This window comes from Phyllostomus hastatus, unplaced genomic scaffold (assembly GCF_019186645.2).
Source record: "Phyllostomus hastatus isolate PE091 unplaced genomic scaffold, TTU_PhHast_1.1 phas_contig_2, whole genome shotgun sequence".
Taxonomy (NCBI): domain Eukaryota; kingdom Metazoa; phylum Chordata; class Mammalia; order Chiroptera; family Phyllostomidae; genus Phyllostomus; species Phyllostomus hastatus.
In genome coordinates this window covers 2,734,572-2,746,647 of record NW_025333718.1, presented here as the reverse complement: position 1 = coordinate 2,746,647, position 12,076 = coordinate 2,734,572, and the positions used below count along the sequence as shown (strand labels likewise).

At 36.8% G+C, this 12,076-nt stretch overlaps 1 protein-coding gene across 13 annotated transcripts in view; it reads right to left on the bottom strand.

The window, feature by feature from the left end:
• The window catches only part of CCDC138 (coiled-coil domain containing 138), a 142,497-nt gene that overhangs the window by 100,397 nt on the left and 30,024 nt on the right, over positions 1–12,076 (bottom strand). For 12 of the 13 annotated variants that reach the window (XM_045835217.1, XM_045835230.1, XM_045835225.1 and 9 more), the window contains 2 exons: positions 9,669–9,827; positions 3,714–3,833 (listed from right to left, as the gene is read on the bottom strand). In XM_045835217.1, the coding sequence (XP_045691173.1) occupies positions 3,714–3,833; positions 9,669–9,827 (279 nt within the window). The remainder of the gene's footprint in view (positions 1–3,713; positions 3,834–9,668; positions 9,828–12,076) is intronic. The other variant, XM_045835223.1, reaches the window with a different exon arrangement.

Here is a 12,076-nt window from a genome sequence, read left to right as displayed (position 1 = left end):
GACTAGGCTGTCAGTGTTTTATGTTCAATAGAAATAGTAACAGTGAGCACATTTATTTTGTTATGATCTCAAAGGAAAAAGATTTCAATAATGTGAAATTAAGTATAAATTCCTTGTTGCATATTTAGATACGCTATCAGAATTAAGAACTTCGGAGAGGCAAGATGGCAGAGGAGTGAATGGAAACCACATTAACCTCCTCCCAGGACCAATCTGGAATTATAACTAAATTGTGGAGAAATCACCCAGAACAAACAACTGAACAATAGTGAGAGAGAAGCCTTATAACCTTGGACAAACATAAGAATCAGCTTCAGCAAACCTGTCTGGTAAGGAGTGCGAATGAGACTCAAGAGGGCTAGCTGAGGGCCCACAAGCAGCAGGGTCACAGGGATAATTAAGTGGCTGGTTGGATCTCCCTGAGAAGAATGGGGTCTGAACCCTAAGATGGAATCCCCAGCCTAGAACACCAGAGCCCCAGAAAGTACACAAATATCTATCCCTCTCTTTCTCCCTCCCTTCCCCTCTCTCAAAAAACAAATAAATAAAATCTTTTGAAACAAATTTAAAACAATAAAATGCTATATAAATGAATCACAGAAATAATTTAATTTTATAATTAGTAATTTCAAATCATTTATCATTCATCGTGCCAGAAGCTGGCAAGCTATGGCATGTGGGGCAAACCTTAAACACTGCCTGTTTTTATGAATAAAGTCTTATTAGAACAGAGCCATGCTCATTCATCTACTTATGGTCTATAGCTGCTTTTGGACTATGTTGGCACAGTTGAGGCATTATGACAGAGATCATATGGTCCACAGAGTTCAAAATATTTACTATCAGGTGTTTAACAAAAAATATGTGTTGACACTTGATGCACACTAAACCAACCATAAAAAAGTATTCTGTCACTTCATACCAAAGAGTTTCTTCCAGCCACTTTCACTTTGGACATACAGGCCATAAATCCAATTATTAATGGGTTCAACCACTTAATAATGCATGTAGGACCTCCAATCACCACACATTTATGTGTGCAGATATAAAATTATTAAAGATTATATAAATATAAACCTGGAGATGAGAATAGGCAACGATGTACCTATGCTAGCAATTAAAGAAACCCCTGTCTTTTTTGAGTGCTAGACTGAGACTGTGATGGAGAAAGTAATCTCCCTAGTGGTAATGCAAGTCCTTAGACAACAGTAAGTCAAGGTCATATACCAATTGTGAGAGACCATAAATGAACTCAGGGGAGTCAAAGAATTAGATGAAGTGATAAATTGGGTACCTTCCTGTAACTACAAAGGAGACAGATTATAGCCAGTAGTGACTATAGGAAATAAATAATAAAAACGGAGAACACATAGCCAACTAAGGAATCCCAGGAGGCAAATCATCTCTGTCCTTATTTACATTTTAGAATCCATAAAGTTGGATAGCCCAGTGCTGAGTTTACCCCAGTTTCAGATCATCCACTTCTCCTTCCAACAAATACAAATAATCATTGCCCTCTCTTCAACATATACCTTCACTTTCACATTTTCAGTCAAAAACTGAAAGAAATTTTAATAAAAAGAAAATTTAATAAAAAGAAATTTTAATATAAAGAAAATACACAATTTCACTAAATATTCACTAAATATTTTTGTTATGGAATGTCAATGTAATCAAGTACTTCAGGAAATATTCACTAAAATATTTGTTATGCAATGTCAATGTAATCAAGTACTGCCCTAAATAACACCACCCATAAAATAATCACAGTGCAATATGATACTGGTTTATACTCATGAGACAATGAGCAATGTATAGACTTCCTTCTAGTACAGTGCCTAGAATATAATATTCAGAAAATAAATGCTGTTAAATAAGCAGTAGTATGTAACAGCAGTTCCAGGTTATCAGGGTTTTCTTCTTTTGCTTGTTTTTAAATCTAGTACTTTCTTTTACTTAAAAAAAAAATTCAACTTGCCAAACTCACATGATTGTCAGAATAGAGGATGAGAAATCAAAAACTTAACAGTATTTTATATTTACCAGAGTTTAATACTACAGCTACCAAACAAAGTTATCAAAAATTTCTCTAGCCAGGAGGAATACCACGTGGTCCCACATTTGTGTGCAGATAAACCAGGAGGAACAACTGGGGAGCCAGACAAACCACACAACCCAGGGTTCCAGAACAGGAAAATAAAGCCTCAAAACCTCTGGCTACAAAAACCTGTTGGGGTATAGTGGCAGGAGAAACTCCCAGCCTCAGAGGAGAGTTTGTTGGAGAGACCCACAAGGCCCTACTTATACAAACCCAGCCACCCAGGAAAAAGCAGCAGAAGAGCCCAATTTCCTTGTGGATTGAGGAGAAAGTGACGGCAAGCTGGGTGAAAGCTGAGCAAGTGGCATTATTCCCTGTCTGACCCCTCTCCCACAACATAGTAACCTGGATCCACTCTGGAGGACACCTAAGGTTCTGCCCCTTACTACATAAACTCAAATCAAGACAAAAAAAAAATATGGCCCAAATGAAAGAACTGATCAAAGCTCCAAAAATAGAATGAAGTGTTGAAGAGATAGACAACCTATCAGATGGAGAATTCAAAATACTGGTAATCAGTATGCTCACAGAACTGGTTGAGTATGGTTGCAAAATAGAGGAAAAAGTGAAGGTTATGCAAAGTGAAATAAAGCAAAATATACAGGGAACCAACAGTGAAGGGAAGGAAACCAGACTCAAATCATCTGGAGCAGAAGGAAGAAATAAACATTCAACCAGAACAGAATAAAGAAACAATTATTGAAAAAAAAAATGAGGAGAGGTTTAGGAACCTCTGGGACAACTTTAAATGTTCCAACATCAAAATCATGGGTGTGCCAGAAGAACAAAAGGAAGAGCAAGACATTGAAAACTTATTTGAAAACATATTGAAGGAGAACTTCCCCAATCTACCAAAGAAAATACACTTCCAGGAAGTCCAGGAAGGTCACATCATTACATTACCCAAGTTTAGAGATAAGGAGGGAATCTTAAAAGCAGCCAGAGAAAAGGAAAGACTTACCTACAAAGTAGTACCCATAAGACTATCAGCTGATTTCTCAAAAGAACCCTTCTAGAAGGGGCTGGAAAGAAGTATTCAAAATCATGAGAGGCAAGAACCTACAACCAAATTACTCTATCTAGCAAAGCTATCATTTAGAATGAAAGGGCAGATAAAGAGCTTTCCAGATAAGATCAAGTTAAAGGAGTTCATCATCATCAATCGCTCATTACATGAAATGTTACAGTGACTTACCTAAGAAAATTAGTGGAGAGATGGAAAGGGAAGAACGGGGAAAAAGGTACAGGAAATAAGAAGCATAAATGGTAGGTACAAAATAGACAGAGGCTAAGAATAGTATAGGATATAGAGAAGTCAAAGAACTTACATGTACGACCTGTGGACATGAACTAAGGAGGGGGAATGCTGGTGGGAGGTAGGGTGCAAGGCAGAGAGAAATAAAGGTGAGAAAAAATGAGACAACTGTAATAGCATAATCAATAAAATATACTTCATAAAAACATTATAAAATTAGATGATGACATATACAAAAATTAGTAATTGGAAAAAAATTTCTCTAGCCAGAAGGTGTTCTAAGACTGACTTATAATTTGTTAGATACAAACCATATAGTTCTAAGAATGTCTTATAATCTAATACTAAAATAGGTCTTACCTGTTTTTTTAAGTACTCATTTAATTCTTTCAAAGTATCAAAAGAAGACCTTAGCCTCTTGCATTCTCTGTTTTTTTCCTTAAGAGCTTCAGTTAAGTGTACAACTTCTGCATCATGTTGCTAGGAGGAAAAACAATATTATCAAAAAATTAGGTACGGTTTGCCTGTCACTAATAATACTGAACATAAATTAAAAATTACAACCCCCTGAATCAAAAGAAATTTAATCTGCATATTAAACACACATAACTAATATTGCAAATAACTTATAAAAACTGTATAATCAATCAAAGTACAAACCAAGCATTAAAAGCACTTGTGAATGCCTAATTAAAACACATTACACAAATTAAGCAGCAATAAAGCTTTTGCTCAGAAAAATTCACCACATAAATTCAATCAAATAACTTCTACTGACATAATGGAATTATAAAACAAAGAATTTTGGATCCTTTTCAAAATAATAATGAGTTATTTATAGCTTTATACATTAAAAGGAGGTTAAGTTACCTTTAAGGAGAACTAGTCCACAAACAGAACAAAGTAATTTCTTGTTCTCATAAAGCAGTCGAAATTGGGTTTTTTTTAAAGATTTTATTTCTTTTTAGAGAGAGGGGAAGGGAAGGAGAAAAGGAGGGGGATAAACATCAACATGTGGTTAGTTGCCTCTTGCATGCCCCCTGCTGGGGACCTGGCCCACAACCCAGTCATGTGCCCTGACTGGGAATCCAACTGGTGACCCTTTGCCTCACAGACCTGTATTCAGTCCACTGAGCTACACCAGCCAAGGCTGTGGAAATTGTTTTAAATCTCAAAAAATTAATATACATAATAAAATTATTCTGACCCAAAACTATTTGACTCTCCTTAATCAGTTTTATAAAAGATTCAAATCAGTTTCTTCTTTAATTACTTTTAAATGAGATAGCATGTTTCAACTTTAAGTATGAATATTATTTCTTTCAATTCTGGCCAAGATGGAGGTATAGGTAGAAACCCTTCGCTTCCTTGCACAACCGAAAGGAAGATAACAAGCAATCTAAAAACAATAAACAACCAGAAGTGCCAGAAAATCAATCTGCATGGAACTCAGACAAACAAAGAGTTAAAGAAACATTCACCAGACCGGTAGAACAGAGAGAGATGGGCAATCAGGTAGATGGAGAGGACCCTGTGGCAAGGCAGAGTACACAGGGGACAAGGCTGTGGGCAGCACAAGAGAGGCAGGGCTGGCTTAGAGGACCCACAGCATGGTGGTGGACTGCACCAGTGAAGCTGGGCTGGTTGAGTGGGAGACTGAAGACTCAAGCTAGCTACAAACCACGTGGGGGTTGCCATGGCACCGGAAACTCCAAGTCTCATAGGACAGAATTCGTTGGAAAGTGAGGCTAGAGCAGAGCAAAGCAAGCTGTATTGTTCCCTCTCTGACCCCTCCCCCACAGACAACGCCACAAGGCAGCAAAGAGGGCTGCCTTCCCCTGGTGAATACCAAAGCCCCACCCACAACAAAACAGGTGCCCCAAGACACAGAAATATGTCCCATATGAAAGAACAGATCAAAACTCCAGAAAAAGAGCTAAGCCACAAAGAGATAGCCCAACTATTGATGCAGAGTTTAAAATACTGGTAATCAAAATGCTCACAGAACTGATCGAGCTCAGTCACAAAATAAGGGAACAAATGAAAGTTACCCAAAGTGAAATAAAGCAAAATATACAGGGAACCAACCGTGACAGGAAGGAAACTGGGACTCAACTCAACGATCTGGAACAAAAGGAAGAAATAACACCCAACCCCCAAAAACGAAGAAACATGAATTCAAAAACATGAGGAGAGGCTTAGGAACCTCTCTGGAACAACCATAAACTTTCCAATATCCAAATCATAGAGGTGCTAGAAGGAAAACAAGAGCAAGAAGTTGAAAACTTATTTGAACATATAATGATGGAACATTTCCCCAGTCTAGCAAAGGAAATAGACTTCCAGGAAGTCCTGGAAGCTCAGAGAGTCCCAAAGATAATGGACCCAAAGAGTAACACACCAAGGAACATCATCATTAAGTTACCCAAGATTAAAGATAAAAAAAGAATCTTAAAAGTAGCAAGAAGAAAGGAGAGAATTACCTATAAAGAAGTGCCCATAAGACTATCAGCTGATTTCCCAAAAGAAACCTTGCAGGCAAGAAGGGGCTAGAAAGAAGTATATGAAGTCATGAAAGGTAAGGACCTACATCCAAGATCACTCTATGCAGCAAAGCTCTCATTTAGAAAGAAAGGGCAGATAAAGTGCTTCCCAGAAAAGGTCAAGTTAAAGGAGTTCATCATCACCAAGCCCTTACTATATGAAATGTTAAAGGGACTTACTTATCTAAGAAATAGAAGAAGATCAAAAACTATGAACAGTAAAATGACAACAAACTCATCAACAAACTATCAACAACTAAAACAAAAACAAAAACTAAACCAACAACTATAACAGGAACAGAATCAGAGAACTGGATATTATATGGAAGGTTTTCAGTGGGAAGAATGTGGGGTAAAGGAACAGGGAATAAGAAGCATAATTGGTAGGCATAAAATAGATGGGGAGAGGTTAAGAATGGTACAGGATACAGAGAAGCATAAGAACTTATATGTACAACCCATAGATATGAACTAAGGGGGGTAAAACTGGAGGGTTGGGGGGTGTAGAGTGGAGAGGAGATAAAGGGGGAAACATTGGGAAGACTGTAACAGCATAATCAACAAAATATACTTAAAATATATTATTTCTTTCCCCCTTAACTCTCAATTTATTCCCAATGTATTAAAAATGCAAATTTACATATGAAATAAAAAACATGAGTTCTTCCAAGTAATCACATAGGTGCGTTAAATTCATCTGATCTAGAGATTCTACTTCAACTATGTATCTCTGAAGATACCCAAAACACTAATTTGAAAGAATATATGCACTCCTATGCTCATTGCAGTATTTTTTACACAAGTCATGAAATGGAAACAACTCTAGTGCCCATCAACAGATGAACGGATTAAAAAGTTTTGGTACATATTTACAATGGAATTATTAGCCATAAAAATAGACCAAAATGTTACCATTTGTGACAGCATGGATGGACCTAGAGGATATTATGCAAATAAGTCAGTCAGAGAACAACAAATATATGATATCACTTATTATATGGAATCTAGAAAACAAAATAAACAAATAAACTTCTATGACTCATAGACGCAGAGAACAGACTGATGGTTGCCAGAGGAGAGGGGGCTTAAGGAGTTAGTTGAAAAAGGTGAAGGGATTACAAAGTACAAATTGGTAGTTACAAAACAGTAACGGGGATATACTGTACAACATAGGGAATGTACTGAACAATACTGTAAACTATCTATGCAGCCAACTGGGTATTGGAAATATTGGGGGAACCACTTTATAAAGTATTGTATATGATTGTCTAACCACTATGCTGCTGTACACCTGAAACTAATACATAATAATACTGAATATAAACTGTAATTGAAAAATATAATTAAAAGAAATATACTTGTTTTATAAACCTGGTTAATATTCTCATTTCCAAGGTTTTACACATTCAAAAGATATTAAAAACATACAATATGTGTTTCATTTGCAGTATGGCAAGATAAACCCACTATAACCTCCTATTGCTCTTAGTGATTACAAGTAAAAACCCCAGACAAAACACAAAAATTGTTAAAAGTAAATTCTGTAAAAGTAAAACAAAGCAGGGAATTGTAAAGAGAAATGATAACTTGGTGAAGTACCTTAAAGTAAGTAGTTTCCTAGGGTTTTTTTTTTTCTTTTCCTTTTGTCTAGCACCCAGTTATCTTTGTCCCCCATTCTCAATCCCTAAAAATCACTGATCTATTTCTGTCCCTGTAATTCTGCCTTTCCCAGAATGTCATGATAATATAATCATGACATGATTTTTCTTTACCTTTGGTTTTCAGCAGCAACTCAATTGTGCTGTATCTCTGCATGCTCTTCTTTGAATTGATCCTGTTGGAGTTCAATGAACAGCTTGAATTTGTAAATTTATGTCTTTCATTAAATTTGGGTTATTTTTAACCAATATTTCTTCAAATATTTTTTCTGTTCCAATTGCTTCTCCTTTTGGATTTCTAATTACTTGTATGTTAGGTTTTTTTACTCTTACCCCACATATTTCTGAGGTCTTTCTTGTTTTCCTCATTTTTTCTTTTGTATTCTTCAAATTCGCTATTTATCTATCAAGTTCAGTGTTTCTTCCTCCATTTCCATGCTTCTATTGAGCTCATTTAGTGAATTATTTATTTCTGGTATGTTAAAGTTCTAAAATTTCCAGTATATTTTCTTAACTTTTAGTTTTTCTCATGAGAATTTGTTTTTCCCTTTGCATTTATTTACACTTACCTCATGGAACATAGTTAAAAATCCAATATATGGACCATCTAAGGATTGGCATTATATCTTGAGGCTTAGTCACATTTGTCTGGTTCTTTACATGTCCAGAGACTTGTGCATTGTATCCAGAACCTTTTAGATAGTATGTTGTGTTGACTCTGAATCCTGTTATAACGCTCTGGAGAATATTGGTTTTATTATTAACTTTTTTTAGTAGTGAGCCCAGTTAGAACTTTATCTTTTGTGGGCAGTGACCCAATCTCTGTACACTTTTCAAAGCTTTTGTAGTGTTGCTTTGGCATTGACTTTTGTATATGCCACTTAAGGCTTAGTCTGAGATTCAGACAATGGCTTAAATCTGAGTTCAGTTTTCAAAGCCTTTACTATGCTCCTGTGATTCTTTTCCACACTTCCAGCATTGGTGATAGGGAGTTAACCTGAGATTTGGGTGGTATTTTTAAAGTGCACTCTGATCCTTCTACCCTTATTCTGCAGCTTTTGGCTTGTGCTATGCAGACTGAGGGTAACCCAGATTTGTATGAGTTCATAAACGCCAGAGTGAAAGGATCTTCTTTCTAATCTCATCACCAAGATTCTCCCCACACTCTGTCATTTATAGGGGCCCCTTTTCCTGGTTTCTCTGGCGTGAAAGGCAGAGTTGGAGAGTTTTAGCAGCCTACACCAAAGATAAAGAAAAATCATGTAATGATTCTATTAACATGATATTCTGAGAAAGGCAGAATTACAGGGACAGAAATAAATCAGTCATTTTTAGAGGCTGAGAATAAGGGATAAAGATAACTACAAAGGAGCATAAGAGAACTTTGGGAGCTAGAATTATCATCTTGATTATGGTGATGTTACAAGACTGTATGCATATTTCAAAACAGAAAGAATTCTACTTTATGTAACTTATTCATACCTCTTAATATGAAATAAAGGATACAATACCACCTATATAACATTCTTGACACAAATACACAAATATTTAATCTGAATATAATCATTAGAAACAATAAGGCAAATAAGAATACGACATGCTCGTATACGACTACTGGCCTAGAACCTTCAAAGAAAAGTCTTACAAAAACCAAAACTTGGTAAAGTTGACTGCTCTAGATTTGAAGAAATCAAAAAATATATAAAAATCAAACATAATGCATGAATTATGTCTATTTCCTCGATCAAAAAATAAAACAGAACAAAAAACAATATTAAAAGACATTTCGAGAGCCAATTGGAAAAGTGAATATAAACAGTTAAATTATTTAACTAACATTAATTTCCTAATATGATAACAGCTGGAGAATGCACTTATTCTAGGAAATATATACTCCTAAAAATAAGCATTCAAAATACAAAGGAATTAGGGGTTTTGTGTCATGATTTTTGCAAGTTACTTTCAAATGAAAAAAAAATGTGTGTGTATATCAGTGAGAAGAAGAGAAGTGGGTTAGGAGAAGAAATAAAGCATATGAGGCAAAATACTAATAACTAGTAAATCTAAATTAAGAGAAAAAAGAGAAACTCTAAAATCAAATGCTATATACTTACCTCCTTTATAATCTGAAATTTTGCAAGTACCTCTTCTTCCATTCCTTTCATTTTACTCAAAGCAGTTTCATGTCTGAACAGCAGTTGTTCTCTTTCAACTAAAAAACGTTCTCGCTTTTGAAGTTCTTCAGCAAATTTCTGTTGTGCTGAAGTTTCACACTACAATAAAATGTCTGATTTAACTGTTTTAATGATAATACCATAGTGAGATTATACTACAGTAACTCTAGAAATTTGAGGCCCAAAATGGATCAGTACTATACAGAATTAATCACCTATTCAGCTTAAATTCCACGCTCCAGTTCAACTTAACAAGATACTCTTCTCCTATGCTCTCCATTCCTTTACTTTGAGCTAAAAAACCCATGCCTTGAACTAAAGCACTAGCCATCTTCCCTGACCCAGTGCTACATTGCTAAATACCACTGGAAAAAAACTACACACCATAAAAAGTAGTAGCATTGTGAATTCATGGTCTCACACCTTTACTGAGTTATTAATGCAGTCAGAAATCTTTTGCTGTGTTCATGGTTGTCTCTCCCATTTTCCACAGTGTTTATTTCAAACCTTCTCCATTCTAAACACATTCCTTCCTATGCCATTTGGAGTGGATAGCTTCGCCTCTATCTTCACAGGGAAAACAGAAGACAGCAGAAGGGAACATCAAGCCCCTGCACTCAGTACATACACATTTCTCTTTCCCTCTCCATTAAAAATAGACTCCAATCTCAGTGCCTTCTACCTTCTTTAATGGACAGTGCTATACTGACTATCACTGTAATATTTTCAACCTCTTCCATCTCATCTGAAATTAAAACTCCTGAGGGCACCCACCTTAACTCCTACCCTTCATAAAATTCTTTAAAACTCTGTCAACATTTTCTGAGCCATCTTCTTTACCTCACAAGCACTCAATTTATTCTAATGTGGCCTCAGTCTATGTACTCCCATTGAAATGTCTTACTTATGACAAATTCTGAACATTGCTGCCCAGTCCTCAGCAACCTTTCCTACTACTGCCCCTTTCTTCCAACTTAAAAGCTTCTCTTTGATTGGCTCCCATGACACCACATTCTCCTGGTTTTCCATCTCCCTAACCATGGCTTCTCAGTCTCCTTTGCTTAATCCACTGTCCTTTAATTACTAACTTTCCTCAGGATTTCAGCTTAAGTCACTTTATCATTTTTCACACTCTCTTTGCTTGGTTCCATTCACACAATGGCTAATTGTTCCTAACCTACAACTACTCAGCTCTTTCTCCCAAGCCCCAAACTCAAGTCCAAACTACCTATTTAAGATTTCAACCTACAAAGTTCAAGCAGCACGAAATAAGCATGTGTAAAACTGAATTCAATTAGCCATCAGAAAAATGCAAATCAACACCACCATGATTAGTAATAAAAAAGAACAAAATCCTGCCATCTGACAAATGATTTACATAAGAAACCACCACATCACCACATTAAGAATGGTAGGAAGTGAGGAGGCATGAGAGGGTTGGCTAGGCTCCCACAGGCAACTAATGAAGTTCCAGAGGGATATTTTGGTGGCCATGAGGTGAGCTTCCCCCTGAGAAGTACGGGGTCTAAACGCCAAGGTGGTCTCTTCAGCATAGAGCACAAAACTGGAGAAGGCACCCAGATAACATCCCACCATGAAAAGCACCAGGGTTTCTGTCTACCATGGAAAAATGACTAAAGAAGCAGTTATCCCCTTAAAGGGCTAAAACACAAAATTTCACAGTTATCCTGAGTTCTAGCAAAAGGAGGGATAGTGGAGTAGAGTCACATGAGGGAGTCTGGCGTGGTGGCTCTGAGAAGCTGAAGGGTCAGCCACAATTATCCCTGTGCTCAGTCATAATGCAGAGGCCATCTTCCTTCTGCAGAGCACTCCCATCCATGCAGCATCAACCTAGGGGGAAATAATAGCCCCATCTACAGGAATCTTTCTTGCCCCACCCTGTGGGGCTTAAGTCCTGCTCAGGAGTACAGCAAGAGGTTCTTTCAGTGACTCAGTCTAACAGGAAGCTTACAGGTAGAGGGTGTTTTGAAACTTTTCCAGACCCTCCCTGGGGCCCAGTGTTGGTAAACGCCAACCTTGATGCACAGCTTGGTCCTTTCAGTACACACCCTGGCCCAGCATAGGGAACCACAAGCTATAGATCACTGATAGCTGCAAACATGTTGCTCACAGCCAACCACAGGCCAGCGTCAGACATAGGCCTGCAGCGAAATCTTTGTAGATCTACCTAATACATAGAAACAAATAGAGTCAACAAAAATGGAAAGACAAAAAAAACAAGCCCCATATGAAAGCACAAGAATTCTCCAGAAAAACTAAATGAAATGGAGGCAAGCAATTTATCAGCTAGCTCAAAGTATTGATATAAGGAAGCTCAACAATATGTA